Source organism: Colobus angolensis, unplaced genomic scaffold (assembly GCF_000951035.1).
Source record: "Colobus angolensis palliatus isolate OR3802 unplaced genomic scaffold, Cang.pa_1.0 Scaffold256, whole genome shotgun sequence".
NCBI classification, from domain to species: domain Eukaryota; kingdom Metazoa; phylum Chordata; class Mammalia; order Primates; family Cercopithecidae; genus Colobus; species Colobus angolensis.
In genome coordinates, this window is record NW_012115777.1 from 4,031,421 (window position 1) to 4,055,916 (window position 24,496).

Below are 24,496 nucleotides of genomic sequence, written 5' to 3' on the forward strand. Positions count from 1 at the left end.
AGAGGGAGAGAGAGAGAGAGAGAGAGAAAGAGAGAGAGAGAGAGAGAAGAGTAGAGAGATACTCATTGACTCATTCTTCCCCGCCTTAGGAGTATTAGATCAGCATCAGCAACCTGTAGTTCACTGAAATGAGTCTTCCTTTCTTCAATTCACTAATTCAGAAAAGCTGGTTTACCTCAAATCAAGTTTACTAAAGATTTTAAATTTTCTTTTCAGCCTGAGAATGTTTCATCTTGTTTTATCCAGAAGCTCATTTCAATAGGTGATTCACAAACCTGTGAAAATCCACATTTATAATTCAGAGGCTAGCACCACATTACTACCAAACAGCCATGCTTCCTTACCAGCAAATGGGCTTTTCATGTTATTCAAAATAAAGGTTTACTTTCTTAGTGCCCTGGATTCTAGTTATAGTTCTAAATGCATTAAAGTCGTGAAATATCTATCATGGTATATGCCACAGGGAATCAAACTGATTTCCAAAATAGCGTTCATACGACCATAATAAGTCTAATAAAGCCTTTCTTAAAAAGACCTTTCTAAGGTAAGCATTTGGCACTTGGCCCCTTTAATTAGCTCAGGCACCTCATTTTCTTTTAGTAATAATTGTTTTAATGCTTTAAAATGTTGATGAAAAATTAAAGGATTTCTATTTTTCATTAGTTCTAAATCATTGTCTCATAGTTTTCTCTCTGCAAAATTCTTTGAAAATTATGATTTACATATAAAACACAATTAGGAGCTCATGGGAGCAGATAATTGCTCCTATTAAAGTAAGCCAAATATGTGGCCTCCTGGACAAATAGATGCGAGAAATGATTAAGATTAGATTTGTATAATTTTTAATGTAGCAATAAACACTATAGTAATGAAATGATTTATTTCATGAGGAAAAATGAGATAAAAGAATTATCTTTATCTTCTATTATAAATTATGACACAAACATAATATTTTAAAAAGAGAATAGTGAATTTGTATCCCTTCGAATTGACATATTCACATAATATTAGGAATTATGTTGCTGAGTCAGATCCTTGCATGATGTGCAGCCTTAAGGTGGTTTCTTTGTTTTTTAGTAAAATATGAAAATCCTGTTGCAATAGACACGTTGTAGCAGGGGGATAACCTGGACTGGACTTTTGGGATATTAGTGTGTTCTCTTGTATTAGGCTACATTTGCGATCATTAATTGGTATTTTACCTTCCAGTCTTTCAGGCTAAATATAGAAATTGTCCATCTTTTAAGTGTTCTAACATTTTGCATGTTGGATTTCAACGCAATTTCCTTCTTTCAGCCAACCGTAGGTAATGAATTTTATGTGCCACTTTTTTTTTTTTTTTTTTTTGAGACAGGATTCCCAGGCTGGACAGGGTGTCCCAGGCTGGAGTGCAGTGTGCAGTCATGCCTCACTCCTGCCTTGATTTCCCAGGCTCAAGCGATCCTCCCACCTCAACCTCCTAGTAGTTGGGACCACAGGCGTATGTCACCACACCCAGATTATTTTCCTATTTTTATTAGAGATGAAGTCTTGCTAAGTTTCCCAGGCCAGTCGCAAACTCCTGAGCCCAAGTGATCCTCCTGCCTAGGCCTCCTGAGTAACTGGGACACTAGACATATGTTATCACACCAGGGTAATTTTTTTTTTTTTTTAATTTTGTAGAGAAGAGGTCTCTCTATATTGCCTAGGCTGGTCTTGAACTCCTGGGCTCAAGAAATCCTTATGCCTTGGCCTCCGAAAGTGCTGGGTTTACAGGCATGAGCCAGTAATACAATTTAATATTTGCAATTTAAGTATTTTTAGTACAAGGCTGGGCATCTTGTATTTTTAGTACTATGCTAAATATTTAAATTTTTAGTACAAGGCTGGGTGCCTTGTAGTTTTAGTATTAATACAAGGCACCCAGCCTTTTACTAAAAATATGTAATGTGCAAGTAACATTGAATAAATCTCAAATGTTTTCCAAAGCTGTCAGACATGATATACAACATATATCAGCCATCCTTGAATAGGAGGGTACTCAGCATCAAATTTTGTTGATAAATTGAGTGATCTCTATTCAAAATCATTGATTCATACATTCAGTCAAAAATATTTATTGAGTACTTAATTTGCTGGCTTTGGGGCTAGGTGTTGGAATCAATGGTCAGCCAAAAAGGAAAAGAAAGGTACAGTTCCTTTCCTCATGGTACTTATAATCTAATAGAGGGTGATAGAAATCATTGAAAGATTATTATAAGTAAATATACAGCTAAAGTACATGGTGATGTGTATGCTATAAGAGGACTTAATGAGAATTGACTTGGTGAGGTTAGAGAGGATGACCCTGAGGAAGTATGGTTGAGCTGAGATCTAAAGGTTAAGTAGGAGTTAAATAAAGCTAGGAGGACTCAGGGTCGGGGGACAGAAAGCATGGCAGGTGAAAGAGAACATCATCTGCTGATGTCTTGAAGCAAAAGGGAGCATGAAAAGACACTAAGAAGCTGTGTCGCAAGAGGAAGATGTGGATTGTTCTGAGGTCAGTGAGACAGTGGCTCAAATCTGTAGGTGTTGCATCGTGTATCATCTGCTAAAATAGTGCTATGGATTTTAGCCAGGATTCAAAGAGAGCTGGAAAGCAACAGAACATCCTATGTAGGAAGCTGTCATCATGATGTCTAATATTTCTTGAGCATTTTCTTTTACTATGATATTGGATTTTTATGAAGAAATATATACAACATAAATTTTAACTATAAAGCATTATAATATAATTATTATAATATGATAAAGACTCATGAATTCCTCACCCAACTGAAGAATGAGACCATTACCTGTAACTTGTGTCTACCTATGTGTTCTGGCCTCCCCTTCCAGAGGCAACTGGTAGCTCACATTTTGAATACCACACTGCATGTCTTCTAGGACTTCCCTTTTTTTCCCTGTCATCATTCTATTTCTAACATTCATCAAAGTAGTTGTGTATTATGGTGAGGCTCTGTTTAATCCATGTTCACTACTGTATAATATTCCAGTTTGGGAATATTCCATAATTTATTTGTCCATTTTCCTGTCACTTGTTATTTGGGTTGATTCCAGGTGACGTTTTGCTTGTTGTTTGCTTTGCTATTACTATCAATGCAGATCTAAATGTCTAGGATATAATACTATTTGTTTCCATGAGCACATTCCCCTGGGGAGTGAAATTGGTGGCTAAGAGCATATATTGATGTATTTTCCAAAGTAGTTGTACCAATTTGCATCCCACATTATCTTGATCTACGTCCTCTTCAGCACTTGATTTTATAAGACTTCTTAATTTTTGTCAATTTATTGGGTATAAAATGGTGTCTTCACCATTTAATTAGCATTTCTTTGATTACCAGTGAAGGTGAGCATTTTTTTCATGTTTATTGGCCATATGTATTTCTTATATGAAATGCCAGTTCAGTTCTGTCAACTTTTCTACAAGATTCTTATTGATTTATAAACACTCTTTGTATAGTCATGTATTCTGAATACCAGTCATCTGTTGTTTTGCAAGCCTCTGAATGTTAAGTGAAGAATGACTTAGAGGGGCACCCTGTGGCTATGGAAAGACATATGGGTATGTGTTAGGAAGCACAGCCTTTCCGCTAATGAGCAATTGTTGCATGATAATAACTTTATAAATATACTTAATACATTTCTTGTGTTAAAACTAAATAGGAGGGAAAATAGCTCTTTTCCCACAGAAAATGGAATATTGGTTTTCCTTTTAACACTACTTCCGGGAAAGTCTGTCTAAATTATCCTCTGAAGAATTCTGCTTTGCACATGTAATAGGGGTGATTGAAACCTATCCACAAGTAAGTGTTATTTTTAAGAATTTATAGCATCAAATTGGTTTCAAAGTAGTCTTTCACAAAATGAATGCTGTTTTTCATTTGCCTTCTCTTGAAAAATTATAGAAGGTTGGAGCTGGATGTTGATGTCAGCTGTGAAAGCCATGGCTGTCTTGTGGCACTGGGCATTGTAATACCCTCTTTATGTCACCAATTGTGCAAGTCTTCCCCAGATTGAGACTTATTAATACTTTCCTTTAAACATAAAATAAAATATTACAGTAGCTGTTTATTTAGTACTTCTTATGGGCTAAGAACATAAAGCTTTTCCTATTTGATTTCCTAATCCTTAAATAGCCTTGCAGTGTAAATATTATTATTCATAGATGGGGAAACTGAGCCTTGGAGCAGTTAATTAAAATTCTTCAGATCACAAAGCCAGTAAGTGGAAGAACCCAGACTCAAACCAATCACATTACTCTCTGAGACATCATTTCCTCTAAGGTCCACTAACGTGCATTATCATTGCCAATGCGGGGAGCATTCATAAACTGAACTTCTTATGTATTAAACTGTGTGTAGATATTATCTCATTTAATTCTCAAGGCTTCCCTTTGAAGTTGTGCCATGTACAACTCCTCTATTCCATCGATTCCATAGACTGTCCTATCTGAGGAACTTCTAAATATATTCTGAATTTATTAAAATTTAGCTTCGTACATGTTTTGTCAAATATTGCATTGATTGATAAGCAATACCAGTGCTAGTTTTCTTCCTCTTGTTTAAGAATAATTTATTTCTAGTATTTTGGGGAAAAATAATGAGGTCTTTGTCTCTCACTTACTCCGTGCGTGCGTGTGTGTGTGCGTGTGTGTGTGTGTGTGGTGGTGGGGGTGGGGGGTGGGTCTTCTGCCCCATTGTTTCCTTGCCAGCTCCTCGGAGCCATGCACTCGTCTCACTGCCCTGTGAGCCAGCCACACTCTCTTGTTTGTGAATCAGTAGGTCACAGCTTGAAGATCAAGGACTGCTGCACTACTGTTGAGAATGCAAGAAATTCCATAGAAACAGGAAGGCCAATATAGGGCAGGATAGTGCTGGATAGTACGTCCCTGTATGTATTGTTCCTCGTCTTCTGTGACACCATCTTCCAAAGTTGCGCCTAACTTCACTAAATGATTGTGGAAATATAACAGATGTCACAGAATCTGGGGTTAGAACTTTAAAACAGCAAACTAGTTACGACTTTCCCCGTTGTCCAGGAGGAAGAGCTTTCTCCCACTGAAGTTCATATTGCTGTTCAGATCAGTGTCAGTCTTCTCATTTATTTAAATCTCCTTCCCTCCCCTGCTGTTTCCCCTTGTGCTCTCTGGGATGGACTGTAAGCTGAGTCCATTACAGAGTTATATACCTCCCATACAACAACATGGTCAGCTTTGAAATTACCTCTTGAAGTTCCATTTTCCCCAGTGTTTGGCGAGCTTGCACACGCCTGCACTGGCACCACTGATTTCAGTCTTTTCGGTAACAAATAGTACTCTAGTAGGTTTTTATACTGTGTACCAGGGGACTATGGACTTCACTTTAATGATTGTGTGCCACTGTCTTTGAGTGTGATTTTATGAGGCACTGATTTATGTTATGTGAATACAGTCATTTTCCTTCAGTAAGGAGATTGTATCTAAAGCTTGTCTGCTCATTTCTTGCTTACTTACCCTCCTCTCAGCTTTTGTTCTGAAAGTCAGAAGATTGCTTATTCCGAAAACTAAACAATTACAAGCAGTGAAATCCATTCTCAAGTCCTACTGATGAGGGATTGCATAAGTTCTCAAACTCTGAATTTCAGCAAACCCTGTATTTAAAATGGTTGAGGTAGAAGGGTCTGTTGGGTTTCATGTTAGTTAGTATGCTTCCGGGAATTCAAATACTGGGAGGTTTTAATTAATGCCCCAAAGAAAACAAATACAGTTTTCTTTATTCCTTGCTATCTATGGAATATAGAATAATCTCCTAACAAAACCTTCTCAGCAACCCTGTTTGTCTTGAGGCTAGGATATTTGATAAACTCAGGGTGGTTATTGAAGTCACTCTTTCATTCAGCAGCATCATCAAATATTTATACCTCATCATTTACTGTTTAAACATTTAAATTTCACCAATGGAATCAAATGGTCTGGCGAGGATTATTTATATTGGAAAACAGTGCCATATGTCTCAACTCTACATATCTGAAAATTCTTTCAGCGTATGCTGCAGAATTACTTTTTGCATTCACTTTTCTACTTCCTGACACATGGTAGAAATGTAATAAATGTCTTTACAATTAATAAGAACGAAGAAAGAAGAAATTTGGAAGTAGGTTGCCATTATGGTGAATGAATATTTGGATCTAACATTTTCCACAGTCTTGTTTTCTCATAAGGCTCTTTACTAGAATCATTGAGACATCATATATTTTTCAAGATTGTAATGAGTGTGTCATTGTGTTGATGAGAAGAGCATCTTCTGAGTGCACGTAACTACTCCTATTGAAATTTGTGTCTCCTATCTTAAGAAAGCTAGGCAAAGGCAAACAGGGAGAAAAACTGACATACAACTTCTTGGACAGAGAGACTAAGATGTTCAAATGATTAGACAGCTAGATTATAAGAGATTGACCATATTTTCCCAAAGGAGTTATCTGAAAATATAGTTGATTATAATGATGGACAGAATATCACTCCACAAAGATATAGTTGTTACAATACCGTATTGAAATGGGAAATGTACCTTTTTACCCCTGGGAATTCAAATGAGGAAAAATACCTAATGAGATATATTGTTACTAAACCAAAAGGTTACGGAAACACTGATTATGCTAATACCAAATTTAATGTTAAAATGGGACTATGGGGAGACCAACAGATACATATCATCACCTCCTTGTAGATCTCAGCTGATTAGTAGCTAATTATGAATCTTTGAGGGTAAGTCTTAAATTGGGCATCTTTAGTTTGCAGTTTTCATTACCTTTTGAATTTTTAGTTGAGGACTTAGTTTTCTAGGATGCTGGTTGTCATTTTTTTCATGATATCTTGATTAGATTTTACATAATGGAAAATATTACTTTATTAAATTGTTTTTCTAAGGGGATGGGAATGAATGTGAGTATCTGTACCTCAAATATCACACATCCTTGAACTCTTCATTCCTAAGGCTATTAATCCCCCATTAAGGCAAACAGAGTTGTGCTTTCTCAAAAATGATACAAAATTTTAGTCCTTTCTAGGATCCATAAATTTGATTATCCTTTCTGTCAGTGAAAGGCAATGATTTCTGAGCTGTTTAATTTTTGATGCATTGGACTCGGTGTTATAGGGAGTGGGCGGGAAACACCCAATCCTCCCAGATATTCGCAAACCGTCAGCACGACTTCTCTGGCCACAAAAGATGTCTTTTTATGGAGATATTTTGTTGTAATTTCAGAAGGTAGTTGTTAGTTATCTTGGCTACATTACATTTAGCACATCTGGGATGTGTTCACATGAAGACATTGGCTAAAAGTAGTGTCTTGTGGCCTGGAAGTGACTCTGATATTGAAAAGGCTGTAAAGGACATTCCTTGCTTGTCCTCACTCAGTAAAGAGACCTTCCATGGGAGGCGTATCAGGAATGCATTTTGGATTTGAAGAACCAGCACAGAAGTCAAACTTCTCAACTGTGGTGAAATTTTTTTCACAATGGCCTAATGTGCTTTTAGTTCTTCCCTCATATGTGCCATGGCAATTACAGCTCTGAGACAATTATTTGCAACCCTGACACAAGAATTTCTGACAATTGTTCTACAGTTACTTATGAATTAAAGTAATTTGGGGAAATGACTCACATTTAAGCTACCACCACTGCACAGATAGTGTAAACTATCAAGAATGCCCCAAAGCAAATTGGGACACAGTACTTGTCTCTCACCGCTTAAATCAGGACTGGATAGTTGTCAAGAGAAGTCACTTTCTGCTGAACTTGGGATGTAGCAATATCTGAATTTTTTTATTCTTAAATGAAGATTACTAAGACATAACAGAATCTTGTTCTGTTTATACCTATTCATTAATCACTTTTAGCACCAGAGTTTGTCTTAGCACAAAACTATGAAATTTGAACCAAGACAGAATTTGTTTCAACTTTAGTTGAAGTTGTAAGGGTACATTTTATATAGTGAAGTATGTTCATGCTATAGGGTGACTTTGCCATGTTAGCTAATAAGTATACAATTCCAAGGACTGATTAATAGTTAAAAAGCTAGGATTTGGGGGCAGTTTATCATTTATTATTTTTGCCATTTTCTTAATATACTAGAAATTTATTTCACTTTTGTGGGGAGATTTGGTATAACGTAGGAAAGTGTCTACAAAAGCACTTTGCAAGTTGTAGACTGTTCCCATAATCTGGATAATACTAGCAGGGATAACATCAACAATGCACAACTTTTATAGCACTTACTGTGTGTTGAAAACTGTTCCAAGTACTTTCAGTAAATTTTAACTATTTAGTTATCACAGAAGTCCTCTGAGAGTAGATATTAACAATTTCATTTGACAATTGAGGGACTGAGGCCCAGAGTGATGAAGTAACTTGTTTAAGATCCCCAGTTAGTATATGGCATAGAGGGGATTTAAACCCAGGCAGAGTGGCTTCAGTTGACAACAGAAAAATGGGAAGCCCCTGCCTTTTCTGTGGCAGTCTGAATATTAAATAGTGAGTAAATAGATGCTTCTAAGAGGCTATAATTGAATAAGAAGAGTGTTGCTCATTTGATTTTGATGTCTATGAATCTGATATGCACTGTGATTTTATCTGCCAAAACGAATTTAAAAATAATCACAAATATGATGCTTATTTTGATTTGGTGTGACATAATTCTACTCTTTGGCTGGTTTTCAATAGTTTTATTATTCTAGCAGTATAAAGGGCATTTTAAAAAGTAAACGGTAAAAAAAGTTTTTCTATTTCATCTTTTAAAAAACTCATCGGTTTATCTCTTGGTTGGGTTCTTGCAGCAGTGTGATAAAAAGGTGTGATTAAAAGACTCTTCCAGGGGCAGGTGCAGTGGTTCATGTCTGTAATCCCAGAACTTTGGGAGGCCAAGGTGAGAGAATTGCTTGAGGTCGGGAGTGTGAGTTTGCAATGAGCTATGATTGTGCCACTGTACTCCAGCCTGGGCAATACAACAAGACCCTATCTCTAAATAATAATAGAAATAATAATACATAAAAGATTCTTGCAGAGACTAAAAGGGAAACTAGTTCATAAGGGTTCAGTCATCTTCACAACAGGTTCCCTTTCAGACAGTGATGCCGACTTGTGCAATTTCAAGAAAAAGTCCCGGATTTTCACATTGTCAGCTTCAGTTATTACAGGTGGGCCAACTGTCTCCTACAGGGTTAGAGTGAGTGGTCTGCAGAGGCGAGATCCATGCATAGTACAACAAACTGAGCTTCCCTTTAAAAAAATTAGTGCTTCAGTTAATATGACCTCACCTTTTTCTCCCCAACTTATAACTTCAACCCTGTAGTTTATGGGTCTAAAAGATTTTTCATAGCATCTCCTTCTGCTATAATGAGAGTCACAGTAATTGCTCAAAGGCATTGACTCCAAAGAAATGCTTTATTTTGTTTTTCCATTCCTTTTGGAAGAAATATTCTTTGACCAGGTGGATTTAATTCAACCCAAAGGACTTTCTCTTAAAAAAAGAAAATGTAAGGACTATTTTTGTTTCTTATGTTTCTTCTAGGTGCTGTATTTAAGTTTTATAAGGGATAGTGGATAGTAGAGTTGTATTCGTTGGTAGAATAAGTTGTTACACTTCACTATTTCTTTTGAAACTAGTCACCACTTTTACTTAGTACACCCCATTATGAAGAGATCTTAAAGAAAGAAAACATGAAACAGGAAGCAATAATAAATGTCTGTGTTCTAAGAATTTAAGTACCAATAAATAAAAGTTGTTATAAGGATAAGCAAACTCCAGACACTCCCAGTGTCTGTTAGAATTCTTGGCACTGGCCGGGCGTGGTGGCTCATGCTTGTAATCCCAGCACTTTGGGAGGCCGAGGCAGCCAGATTGCCTGAGGTCAGGTGTTTGAGACCAGTCTGGCCAACATGGTGAAACCAGCCTCCACTAAAAATACAAAAAAAAAAAAAAAGATTAGCCAGGCATGGTATAATCCCAGCTACTCAGGAGGCTGAGGCAGGGGAATTGCTTGAACCAGGGAGGTGGAGATTGCAGTGAGCTGAGATTGCACCACTGTACTCCAGCCTGGGCAGCAGAGCAAGACTCCATCTCAAAATAAATAAATAAATAAGTAAAGATTCTTGGCACTGTGACATTTAGGACGTGTTAGTTGAGTGTTAACTGTGCACAAGACAGGTCTGTCTGATGATCACATAAGTTAATAGACAGGCTATGCCATATAGAGCCTCCTCAGAGTCGATGGCTCCTCTTATGCTTCCAGAAGACTTGGTAGATGTTTCTATTATTGCACTCATCTCATTGTGAACTCTTTGAGGGGAGGGTTATGTCTTACTGACTTAAAATGGTGCCTAAAACAATTGGCACCTAATGAATATTGTAGAATGGAGAGGGAAGATAGGACCGGTTCATAAGTAAGATGGAGGAAGATCATTTCAGGCAATGAATATAATAGGAGGAAAGGAAAGACATAGAAGTCTCTGCAGGCACAGTGACTCACGCCTGTAATCCCAGCACTTTAGGAGGCCGAGGCGGGCGGATCACGAGGTCAGGAGATCGAGACCATCCTGGCTAACACGGTGAAACCCCGTCTCTACTAAAAATACAAAAAAATTAGCCAGGTGTGGTGGTGGACGCCTGTAGTCCCAGCTACTCGGAAGTCTGAGGCAGGAGGATGGCGTGAAGCCAGGAAGTAGAGCTTGCAGTGAGCCGAGATCGCGCCACCACACGCCAGCCTGGATGACAGAGCGAGACTCTTCTCAAAAAAAAAAAAAAAAAAAAAAGAGAGAGAAACGATCACATGGTTGAATTTGGTTAAAATATAATTTAAGAAGGCACTACTGGAAGCTACAGCTGAAAAGGTAGAACGGGCAGGATTTCATGTCATTTGACATTTCAAATCATTGTCAAGTTGGGGTGGGGGCGTAGTAGGTGATTCCTTAAATTTGGAGCTTAAATGACGAGAATGGGTGTGATCTTCTTAAAAGAAATTAAAATTAAGGGGAAAACATTTGAAAGAGAAGGAATACTGTGTTCTGAAAAATTGAGTTTGAGCTTCCAGTGGAACCTCAAGACACAGGTAAGGAAATCTAAATGGAAACAGAGTGAGAAGCTTAGGAAAGCAAGGTCCAGGCTGGAGGAAACACATTTGGCAGGCAGACCAGCAGAAGTGATTGTGTAACTGAGGATAAGATGAAATTGCCAAACAGAAGAGGAGCACAACAAAAGAACTGAGAATAATACCTAAAGAACTTGAGAAAGAATAACCAAAATATGAGAAAGTGAAGGGGCAATGAGAGCTACATGTCACAGTATGAAGGTTGGATGCAGCATGACATGAAGAAATGGCTGGATTTTGTAGCCAAGAGTTGAGTCAGGTGTTGCTCAGTCACCTGTTAGCTGCATGATCTGCAGCCAATTACCTAAGCTCTTGGGCCACAGTTTCCTTACCTTACCTGCAAGGTGGGAATAACACCTCTGAAGTTGTGTTAATGTAAATAGTTTAAACAAGTATTCCTTAAATAATGCTTTTAAATCACTCCTTTTATTAAAATAATAATCACCAATAAAAGAGAAGATTTGGAGTTATCTGTGTTTCTTATGTACATGTAAGCAATTATATTACAAAATGTATTATTGTAAAAATGTCCTGTAATGAGTACAAAATTGAAGACTTAGAAAGTTTTGGATTATGTAATTTGTAAAGGAATACACTGTCTTTTGCCCACAGTCTTCTGAGTAAAGCATTTTGGAGTTTAAATATAATTCAGTCTGTTTTATCAAGGTTAATTTTTTGAGTACCTGCTCTGTTCCCAACTCTTTTCTTGCTCTTCTGACTAAATTCCTCTACCTAAGCTCTTTGCTTTCCAATTCTTAGGGTATTTATTATTCTGAGTCTTCTTTAGGTGACTGATACTCCCCAACTCTGCGAACTACAGCTTTTGAAGCAATCTTAAATTTATAGCATTTGTGATTTTTCTAGTACATTCTATTGAACACACTCTTCTTTTTTATTTTTGACAGAATAAAATTATATTTAAAACTGTTTATTGAGTTATGATTAATTGGCATACAAAAAGCTGTACATATTTAATGTCTTCATCTTGATGAGTTTGGAGATAAGTATACACTATGAAACCACCAGCACAATATCTGCCATGAACCTGTTCATCACCTCCAAAAAGCTTCTCCCATCCTGTTTATTTATTATGAGAAGCAAAATTATTGTTTTATTAGATGTACTTGTAAATTTTTTGCCTCAGAAAATATTATCTGATATAAAGTTAATTTTTCCATGCCTCAACATCATTCACAAAATGCTTTTAAAGCATTTAGCCTACTGGCATTTTTCACTTTTGTTAGAAAAGGAAACAGTAACTCTTTGTTCTTCTTATTAGGGTAACACATTAAGAAAGATACTTCTGAATCGATACTTTAAAGGTGATTATAGTATTGGCATGAATGGACACCTATCAGGAGCCTACTCCAAAACTGCACAGGTGGGAGGTAAGTCCTGTCATTTGTTTTTTCATTTTAGGATTCTCATGATACATCTCCATGTCATTGTTACTCTCGTATTTTACTGAAATGGTGGAGATATAAAAGAGTCATTTAAAAATCACTATTAAAAACTTTCATACAATTTGGGGTTCATAAAAAAACAGATTTGAACATCAGAATTGATTTTGCTTTTTGACTTTGGAAAAATAGTTAAGTTATAATCTCTTAATATAGAAATTAAGGACAAAATAAAGCTAGTTTTCTTTTTCTAGTTTTAAGAAAAACAATTACATGTGTCAAACATTTAATGAAGAGTTCTATTTTTACAAACTTTGATTTTTTAAACTCAAACTTTTTTTGTTTGTTTGTTTGTTTGCTTTTTTTCTTTTTTCCGAGACAGAGCCTTGCTCTGTTACCCAGGCCAGAGTGCAGTGGCGCAGTCTTGGCTCACTGCAACATGTGCCACCACACCTGGCTAATTTTTGTGTTTTTAGTGGAATTGAAATTTCACTCTGTTGGTCAGGCTGGTTTCGGACTCCTGACCTCAAGTGATCTGCCCGCCTTGGCGTCCCAAAGTGCTGGGATTACAGGCGTGAGCCACCATGCCCAGCCTCAAGCTTCTATTATATTTAACTTTGTAGGGAAAAATCTCAATGATTAATATTTTTATTAAAATAATGAAATTTAAGCATTTGAAAAACTTACATGTTAATAATGTGTACAATTAAGGTTTATTTATTTATTTTTCCTAATCACAGGAAGCTTTTCTGGACAAGATTCAGATAAGATGGGGATATCTATGTCAGATATTCAGTGTCTGCTGGATAAAGAAGGTGCATCAGAACTTGTCATCGATGTTATAGTGAACACCAAAAATGACAGAATTTTTTCAGAAGGCATTTTCCTCGGCATTGCCTTGCTTGAAGGAGGAAATACACAAACACAGGTACTTGTTCATCAATCATGGGGATTACATTTATTATTGGTATTTCTGGTTTACTTGTCACAGAAACCAAGGAAAAGTGATGTGTTTCTTTTAGCTCTTATTACTATCTAAAAAAAAAATCCATGTATCACACTTTTCTTAAATTTATTTGTTTGCTGTAGAAACTACAGAGCTTCACAATTTATTCAGTCAAGCAGAACATTCCTCTGAAACTTCCTTCTGACATTATTCCAGGAATTCCACAACAGTGAGCAATATGCTTACCTGCACACAGGAGATTAGGTCACTATTTCCAGAAGGCACATGTTTTCTTTTGAAACTTCTGCCAAGTGACCCGTAGGCTTGACTACACCCAAATGCAAAACGTGCTGCATGAGCCGGAGAGCTGGGGAGTGTTCCCAGATGACAGACATTGTCCTCCAGTTTTTGTTTTTGTTTTTTTTATCATTAGGGTTAAATAGTAACAATTGTACATATTTATCGGGTACAGTGTGATATTTTGATACATGTATATAATATGTAATCATCAAATCAAGGTAATTAGCACATCCTTCACCTCAAGCATTTATCATTTTTTTGTGTTGGGAACACTCAAAATTCACTTTTCTAGCTATTTGAAAATATACAATAAATTGTTAATTAAGGCCACCCTACCGAGGATTAGAACACAGGAATTTATTCCTCCTATCTAGCTGTCTGTTTTGCTGCTGGGTAGCCTGCTCTTTCTAGGTTTGCCTTGGTCAGTAAAGAAAACTACCTACTTACAAGCAAGTATATAATTAGAAATTCTAAAAACCATTTTCTCAACTCATGGCCAGCAGAAGCCATGTCTAATTTGAAACTTGGATATTGTGCTTCATTTAACCGTCAAATACATTGAACAACAGGAATATTACCATCTAACACATCCAATCACAGTGGCTTTAGGAATAAAGGCCTCAAGAGCAGCAAGTGGCATGGTGACAAAACAACACTAAATCTATAGTACTTAGTTGAGAAAAGAAAGTGTTTAAAATTCTCATGATGCTGTAGCTGCAGCATAGATTTCCTCTGCGGGAAGTTGAGGAAGGAGGTGACGGAAGTTGAGTGAGTTTTCTTGGAAATTATCTTATCTGAACCAGGTGTTCAGTTGGGACTTTTTAAAAATTATATTTTATTTTTAATTGACAAATAATCATTCTGTATATTTATGGGGTACAATCTGATGCTTTGAGATATATATATATATATATAGTGTAATGATCAAATGAGGATAATTAGCATATCCATCACTTCAAATATTTATCCTTTCCTTGTAGTGAGAGCATTTAAAATTCTTTCAGCTATTTGGAAATATATAACATATTATTGTTTTTTTTTTTTTTTTTTTGAGACGGAGTCTTGCTCTTTCGCCTGGGCTGGAGTACAGTGGCCTGATCTCAGCTCACTGCAAGCTCCGCCTCCCGGGTTTTACGCCATTCTCCTGCCTCAGCCTCCCAAGTAGCTGGGACTACAGGCGCCCGCCACCTCGCCCAGCTAGTTTTTTGTATTTTTAGTAGAGACGGGGTTTCACCGTGTTAGCCAGGATGGTCTTGATCTCCTGACCTCGTGATCCGCCCGTCTCGGCCTCCCAAAGTGCTGGGATTACAGACTTGAGCCACCGCGCCCAGCCCCATATTATTGTTATTGAGTATCATTGCCTTACTTTGCAGTAGAACACCGAAACTTACTCCTGTTTAACTGAAACTGGACTCTTTGACCAATGTTCCACTGTCTACTTCTATGACTTCAGCATTTTTAGATTCCACTATTTTACTTATCAATGGATGAATGATTTTTAAAAATGTGGTTTATGAACATGACAAAATACTATTCAGACTTAAACCAGGAAGTTCTGTCAACTGGGACTTTCTAGAGAAAGTGTCCAGGCAACCACATAACGTTAGATAGAGACTTGTTCAGTGGACAGAAGTGACAGTATTTTTTTTTTTTTTTTTTTTGGTAGGGGGCATCTCTAGAAGAAATCCTTAGGATTACAGTCTTTTCTAGATTTCTGTTTCTAGGCCACTAAGGGTCACCAGATGGGATCATCCTTCATCCTTCGCACTTATTTTTGCTTACTTGTATCCTCATATTGCTGCGAAATAAGCCAGCTCCCATTGGAAACTGCACCTTCTACTTATAAATTCCTGGCAACTTGTTCCCCTAAGATCTCTTCACAACCGAAATGTTTTTCAGTCCTTCTTTACATGATTTTCTGTGGCATTTGCCACTAGTGACCTTTTCTTTCTTCTTGAAACCTTTTCTGCCTGGGTCTTGGGACACCACCCTCTCCAGCTTGTCTTCTACCTCCTGCCATTTCTTCTTAGCCTTCTGCAAAGGTTTTTCTTCCTCTACTTAACTCTTGAATCCTAATATCTCCCAAGTTTCTTTGCACTCCCTCTTCTCACTCTGTTTGTTCTCCATCCTGACCTCATTCATTTCCACACCTTTAACATAAAACTCTGTATCCAGCTGTCTTCCAGAATATTTAGTGGGATGTGCACAAATGCCTTAAGCTCAACATATCTCACATGGAATCTGCTGTTGTTCTCCATACACCCACTGCTGCTTTTGCCATTACCTCTCTCAGTGATTGGCACTCCATCTACCCAGTTGTCTGATCAGGAAATGATGGTCAGCCTTGAACTTAACTTCTCCACCCTCACTTACTCTCTTCCTGAACATCCCACTGATGACCAACTTCTGTGATTCTACCCCCTTAATATCCCTCATATCCATACTCTATTATTTTTCAATCCCTGCTTTTCCAGCTCTCACTACAGATCCTCCTTATCCTTTCCCGGACAGTGACAAGTAGTCTTCTAAGAGGTGTCCCTGCTTCTAGTTTTGCCCTTCTCCAAATCATTCTTCATGTTGCCTTCAAAGATGCCTTTCCAAAAACATGCTATTCTTCTGCTTAAAATCTGTCACCTGCCCTATAAAGACAAACTCCCTGCTACAGTCCATAAGATCCTTCCTGTTGTCTTCAAATTTTCCAACTTTCCCTTGTTCTTCCACCCTCTTCCCTCCTCCATCCTTCCTCTTATGCATCAGCTACACTTAGCTCTGTGTTATTCCTCAAATGCGTTGTGTTATTTCTCATGCTGCTTTCTCCTCTTTGAGGATTCAACTCAATGCATTTCTCCTAGAAGCCTTTTCAGGCTCTATATCTCACTGGGTAGAATTGATTACTGCTTACTGTATGCCCCTGTTATAACCTGTGGACGTCTTTAATGACATTTCTGCCACTTTTTTTTGTTTGTTTGTTTTTGAGTGGAGTTTCACCCTTGTTGCCCAGTCTGGAGTGCAATGGTACAATCTTGGCTCACTTCAACTTCCGCCTCCTGGGTTCAAGCGATTCTCCTGCCTCAGCCTGCTGAGTAGCTGGGATTACAGGAACCCACCACCATGCCTGGCTAATTTTTTGTATTTTTAGTAGAGATAGGGTTTCATCCTGTTGGCCAGGCTGGTCTCCAACTGCTGACCTCAGGTGATCCACCTGTCTTGGCCTCCAAAACTGCTGGGATTACAGGCGTGAGCCACCAGGCCCGGCCATTTCTGCCACCTTTTTGTGCCTCTTCATGTGTGTATCAGGTGCTGTCTAGTAAATTATAAGTCCTTAAAGGTTGAAACTACATTTTATTCATCTTGGTACCCCTTGTGTCTGGACCAATCTTGGGGTTCAATCAGTGTGCAGGAGGGAATGGATCTGTGAATGTATGGTCCTAATCAAATTCTTTCTTCTTCACAAAGTCTTTCCTAGCTTGTCTGAGGCATTTGGTGTCCATTCCCTTATCTCAGCTCCTATGCACTTGTTTCTTTAATACCCACTTGGCATTTTGCATGTGCTACTTTGTTTGGTTGTAATTTGTATGACACCCTGCCTCTCCAATTGAATTGCAACTTCTTCAGTATAGGGGATCATATCCTATTCTTTATGTCTACAGTGCTTTATAGCCATTCAACAAATATTTGTTGATGAAACAGCGTTAAATTACTTTTATATATGAAAACCTTCTTTTAAGATGGATTATGACAATAGGTACCAGCCTTCCTCTACTCGGATGTCTCACGTTGTATAACCCAGGTGGCAACTATGTTTTCCTGGCTCTAAGAGGTCTAGTTGAGATTAGCTCAAATCTTATTCCTTGCCCTATAGCAGTCTAAAGCACACTCCTCCCCAATATACTTGCCAGTTCCCCAGGGGTTTTACATTCTCACTGTCTCCTTAGCCAGAAACAGTCTTGCTTTCTCAGCACATAGATTCTTAACACCCCTGCTTCTGTCATGCTGAGAATTGCAGCCCCTTCCTTAATTTCTTCCTTTCTAACTACATTAAGTCAACGTATATATGTTCTATACTTTATTAAAGATCAACTGAAGGGGAGGATACAGGAGGTACTTCTATTACAGTTTCACATGGAACCTAATGATAGCAATAAGAAAAATCATACCTACTAAATACGAGGCACTGTTCTTTGTGATTTGTGTGTATTACCTTGGCTAATATTCAAACAACCTGTGAGGTAACTGGTATGTTATCCTATTTTGCTGAAGAAGAAACTGAGATAGACCCAAGCTTACGTTGCTAGTTAGAGATAGAGCCAGGTTTCAAATCCATGCAGTCTGGCTCCAGATCTGTGCTCTTAGATGCAATAAGCATCTATTTTCTAGGAATAATCATCCCCATCCTCACCCCTAGGATATTTCACTTGAGGATTCTCCCTTCCCTTCCCTTCTCTGCCTCTTCCACTCCCCTGTCACACATATCTGTTTATCCATCCCCCTTAGTTCCAAAACACTTGGAGTTTCTTTCCTCTTACACTCTGTGCAGCTAATAGAGGTAGTTTCCTAAGCAAAAATCATATCTTTAGTGAGAGGAATCCTTATGCTACTTGTTGAGATTATATAAATATATATGAAACCTACTTTTCCTTTTAAAAATCATGTTGTTCGCGGTGGCTGTAATCCCAGCACTTTGGGAGGCCAAGACAGGTGGATCATGAGGTCAGGAGATCAAGACCATCCTGGCTAACACAGTGACACCCCGTCTCTACTAAAAAAATACAAAAAACTAGCCAGGTGTGGTGGTGGGTGCCTGTAGTCCCAGCTACTTGGGAGGCTGAGGCAGGAGAATGGCCTAAACCTGGGAGGCGGAGCTTGCATGAGCTGAGATCCGGCCACTGCACTCCAGCCTGGGTGACAGAGCAAGACACCATCTCAAAAAAAAAAAAATAATAATAATCGTGTTGTTAAGCATTGTAGATACCTGGTTCTTAAAAGGTGTTATCTATGTAAATAATCTAGTGTTTTGATCGTAAGAGGTTGTTTTATACATTTAGTGATTTAGAGTCAGAAAATCTAGATTTAAATCCTAGCTCTACCCCTTACTAGTTACATAATATTGGGCAAGTCACTCATCTTTACTAAACCTCATTTTATGAATCTATAAATTGGTACTAAGAACACTCTATTCATCACACTGTTGAATTGAAAGTATCTATGAAGTGATGTATATGGAAGAACTACGTAAATTATGAAACTTTGTTTTAATAGAGCCACAAAGTTCTCATAACTCCTCATTAATATATTGGAAACTCCTTCCACCTTCTAACCCCGTTATATTGAAAAGATTCAAACTTTATCATCTGTTTAATTCATGGGATTGTAGAGGTCTGTGGATGCTGCATTTATTGTTTGAATTAACAAAACCAGCTTGACTGTTTTACTGTTGTTGCGATGGTTACCGTGACTTTTTGGCCTTATTTCTTGAGGGTTGCTCGCCTTCTGTGTAGGAGCTTACCCTTGTAGGTGTGCAGCTGACGTCTAAGGCTTCATAAGACACTCTGTGTATATACATTGTGCATAGAGAAAATTGCAGGGTAGGCAACCATTTCAAGACCTGATGTCATTAGAGTCTCGGTTATGGATCCCAAGACCTGTGGGTCATGGTTCCAGGAATTCCTAAAGGAAAGCATATCCTGGAGGCAAACTCCCCAAATTTGGCTATTTAAATGTTCTTATATTGGAATAGGACCAGTTCTGCTTGATCTGGAAATTATTTTTTCTTATGTTTTCTTCATACTATCTCTCCTCAAGCTTATATAACTCTTTTATTCATGATAGTTAGGGAGTTACTATCTTTATTAATTTACAAATGATATTTATCTTGTCTTGTGTCTATCTCATAATCTTGGTATTAATAAGTTATAATTTCCCCACCCACTTCAAATTCTATCTTCCCTGGAATGTGTTATCTTTCCTACCTCCTCCTGCTTCTCCTGGACGCTTCCATAAGGCATTGAGCAGACAAGAATTGGGTAAATCTTCCCAGGGCTGAATATTTCCACATCTTACAAAGATACATTTTATCATACTTTTGTTTCTGAACCATTTCTGCCTCATTATTGACTGAATTTATTTTAAGGTGGATTTGTCTGAGACCCCATGCAAAACAATGTAGCTAATGAGGGACCAAAAGAAGTTGGTACCTGTTTATCAGTGAGATCCCATGAGTGAGGCTACTGTGGTAACACTTTCTAAATTTCTAAAATGTGCTGTAATTTAGATAAAGAGAAAAATAGTCCTTGTAACTTTCCATAAACTCATGTTTATACAGGGTGATCATTGGATTGATGGCTATTTTCCACTTTAGATTACAAACTTATGAGAGCAAGGATTGTGGTTGGTTTCCATTTTTGTTCTATCCCTATTAACAGAGGGCTTGACACATAGTAGGCACTCAATACATACATATTGAATCAATGCATGACTTTATAATAATATAAAAATCAAAGAATTCTTTCCATACAACTTCTTATAATGTCCCTGTACATTTTTAAAAATATATAACCAGTAAGGATAAATTAAACAGCATATGAAAATATGTTGGAGTTTAGTGGAAAATGCTAAGTAAATACCAACTATTATTAGTACACATTAAATAGTACAAGAAACTGGCAAAGGCTGTCAATTTATGAAATAATAATGGGTAGTGTATTAAGTATGTGCTTTTACCTATAATGCTGATGTTTATTTCAAGCATAAAAACACTATTTGTCTCCCCTTGGGTATTGATGTCTTAAAATATGTTTTCTTGCAGTATTCTTTCTACCAGCAGTTGCATGAACAAAAAAAGTCAGAAAAATTCTTTAAAGTTCTCTATGATCGCATGAAGGCTGCTCAGAAAGAAATAAGATCAACAGTGACAGTTAATACCATAGATTTAGGTAGCAAAAAAAGGGACGATGACAATGAATTGATGACATCTGGTCCACGAATGAGAGGTAAAGAAGCATTTGAGTATTTGGGAGAACAGAGTGAGAGAAAAGAGGGGAATAGCGTTTAAATCTCATTAACATTTGTCATCTCTCTTCTGTTGGTTTAATTATCCCCACTGTGGCTCTGATCATCCATAAAGAATTTTGGTCATGGGTTGACCCTAAAACGGCTCTGCAGGACTAAACTTAAATGAGACATAATCAGTGCAAAGCAACCAACGACATGAAAAATGTTTGATTTCACTGTGGCATGCATGGTAAAGAAAAACTGCCCCAAATCTTTTAAGTGACCATGAAAATAAAACTTTAAAAACAGAAATTACCACACCAAACTCCAATGAAAGATTCTTGGTATTCAGAATAACAAAATCATCCATGTATTAAATACAAATCATAAAGACACTAACATTTTGAAGTTTATTACATTTTCCTACCTTCTTGAATATGAAACTCATATATGAGTTTATATATATGAATATATATATATATATATCAGAAAGACATGAGTCCTTTTAACATTTGCTAAGCATTGAGATCTTTTTTATGACCCACTGTAAGTTTAACTTTTAAGTGCTATCTCAAATCCTTTTTGGAAATTGTTGCACCTTTTTTCAGATTATTTTTAATTCAATTGTTAGAGAATTTGGGTACCTGGTTTTTTTTTTTTTTTTTCTAAAAATTAGCAAAAGCAAATTGGCTCAGAAATATAAAAGTACTGCTTTGTTTTCAGTAAGAGATTCAACACTACATTTAAAAGAGGGAATGAAAGGGCAATTAACAGAAGCTTCTTCAGCAACATCCAAAGCATATTGTGTATACAGAAGAGAAATGGATCCAGAAATAGATATTATGTGCACAGGACCAGAAGCAGGAAACACTGAGGAAAAATCTGCAGAGGAAGTAACAATGAGTCCTGCAATTGCCATCATGCAGCCAATACTGAGATTTCTTCAGTTACTGTGTGAGAATCACAACCGGGAATTGCAGGTATTTGTTCTGTTTTGTGTGAAAGCTGAGAATACAACCTATGTTTGTAAGTAATTAAATTCCAATAAAACCAACAAGTAGTTTTGGAGAGAGTTTTGGAAAGATAATCAATAAAAGCAATAGTGCTCTTCTGAAATGGGAAGAAACTTTGATATCAGTGAAGAAAAGGAAGAAGAAAATCCTTTTATACAAAAATAAAATAAAATAAAATAAAATAAAATCAGGCTCATACAGTATCATCCTCATCAATATTTTTAGCCTCAAATATTTTTAGCCTCAGTGGGCATCCTCTCTTCCTAGTATTCTCTGGTAAGGTTATATTGTTGAGAGAGATCATATTTGTCTCATCTATATCTTTCATGGTTTTATAGTCTTAAGGGGCTTTCATTATTTTTAAGCCAATTCATATTTCTCGAGTGAGAGTACTGAGTATATTTGTATGTCTTCATTTGAAACAGAATTAACATAGAAGAGGATGTTTTTAACTAAAGTGAAGGTGGATACATTCAAAAATGAATGTAGTCAGTGTCTTATATCTTCTTTCCTGTATTTTCCTTTGTTAGATAGATGAACTCAGGAGTGCCTATGAATTTTGAATTTTGGCCGCTGTTTTGCATTGTTTGTACACAAGCAGGCCAAGGCCAGAAACATTGCTTCTGGAGGGACAATACTGGATCAGTGCCCATGGGCATATCCTAACCCATTTCGTCTGTCAGTGTAGGAAATAGATGTATAGGGTATATAGCACATTAGATAGTATCTGATTGAACAGTTTACTGATAGGAGTGTGGGATCAGTATAGAAAATACTACTTTTAAAATTGTCTTAAGAAGAATAAATGGTAGATATAAATTCAAATAAACACATTAAATAATAAATTAATAGAAATAAATACTAAATTGAAATATGAAACAAGTTTTTTTTCCAGCTTACCCTTTTACTAGGTTTACTCCCCAGAGAAAATCACTGTTAACAGGTGATTAATCTGGAGAACTTGACTGAATGTTGTCAAGGTCCAGGTTTTTTCTTCTAGAAATTTTTATGCATGCGTAAGCATATTGATCTGTGCAGGTAAACATTTTTTTTTAAATCATGTTCTATGGTATTCTGGCCAGGCACGGTGGCTCACGCCTGTAATCCCAGCACTTTGGGAGGCCGAGATGGGTGGATCACAAGGTCAGAAGATCAAGACCATCCTGGCTAACATGGTGAAACCCTGTCTCTACTAAAAAAAAATACAAAAAATTAGCTGGGTGTGGTGGCAGGCACCTGTAGTCCCAGCTAGTCTGGACGCTGAGACAGGAGAATGGCGTGAACCCGGGAGGCGAAGCTTGCAGTGAGCCAAGATCTTGCCACTGCACTCCAGCCTGGGTGACAGAGTGAGACTCTGTCTCAAGAAAAAAAAAAAAAATCATATTTTATGGTATTCCTCAACTTACATTTTTCATTTAGTAATATCCGTTATTAGTCAATTACTTATTGCCAGGTTATGTTTATTGGTACATGTTGAAGTACTGAATTTTTATAGTTTTATAGCATTCTAATGTTTGAATGTACTATTGTTTATTAAGCCAGTCACATTACCATAGTTATGATATGGTTTCTGGTGTTTGTATAACAAGCAGTATGCAGGGAACCTGTTGGTGTACTTGTGTACATATATCTAGAAAAACTTTTTAGAAGTGGAGCTGTAAGTTAACTGAAAATTTTGATAGATACTTCCAGTTGCCCTTCATAATGGTTATATCATTTATAATCAATGAACAATGAAGTTGCACTGTTCATATAAGATTATTTATAATTGAAAATTTGCTTCTCTCCCTAATGAACTTCTTTCTACCTAGTTTTTTTTCTCTTTTTCCCACTTCTCATTACTTTTGCCCTCTGTGTGTAGTTTGATAATGACACTAAGAAATGTTTATTATGAACTATCTTGAGAGATATATATATAAAATATGTATATATATACACAAAGGCACAATATATTATATATTATATATAGTACATACGTGTGTGTATATATGCATGTGTCTGTGTGCGTGTGTGTGTATATATATATAGATAGATAGATGCTTGAGGAAAAACCTAAGGCCTAAGGGCCTTTCTCCCTCCTTAAATGGAGGACAATTTTAATAAATGCGAATAATTTTCTTACAAAGACAAGTTAGAAAAGCGCAACCTGCACATTATGCTCATGTACCCTAGAACTTAAAGTATAATAAAAAAGAAAAAAAAAAGAAAAAAAAGAAAAGCGCACATATGGGGAGAACAACAAACAATCAGCACAGTGAATTTTTGTAACCCTTCAGTTTTATTTTCTTTTGCCTTCAGAACTTCTTGAGGAATCAAAACAACAAAACAAATTACAACCTTGTCTGTGAGACCCTTCAGTTTCTGGACTGCATTTGTGGAAGTACAACCGGTGGCCTGGGCCTGTTGGGTCTCTACATCAATGAGAAGAACGTAGCACTGGTCAACCAAACCCTGGAGAGCTTGACTGAGTATTGCCAGGGCCCCTGCCATGAAAATCAGGTAACAAGAAGTATTCATGACTAATTAGTAAAGGGATTAAGTTGGGGAAGGAGCCAATCTCTGTGTGCGCTTGGAAGATCTTTCTTCTTGCTGTGCCAGACATTTTTACTTTCCTAATAAAACATACAAAGACTGAATTATAGAAGAGGAAATGCTATGCTGTATTTGTATATAATTTCATTGTAAAAACAATTCCCATGAAA

At 37.0% G+C, this 24,496-nt stretch overlaps 1 protein-coding gene across 1 annotated transcript in view; it reads left to right on the forward strand.

Annotated features, from left to right (window-relative positions):
* The window catches only part of ITPR2 (inositol 1,4,5-trisphosphate receptor, type 2), a 494,095-nt gene that overhangs the window by 327,158 nt on the left and 142,441 nt on the right, over positions 1–24,496 (forward strand). The window contains exons 38-42 of the mRNA XM_011946983.1: positions 12,425–12,533; positions 13,286–13,473; positions 20,597–20,780; positions 21,505–21,761; positions 24,093–24,293. Of these exons, the coding sequence (XP_011802373.1) occupies positions 12,425–12,533; positions 13,286–13,473; positions 20,597–20,780; positions 21,505–21,761; positions 24,093–24,293 (939 nt within the window). The remainder of the gene's footprint in view (positions 1–12,424; positions 12,534–13,285; positions 13,474–20,596; positions 20,781–21,504; positions 21,762–24,092; positions 24,294–24,496) is intronic.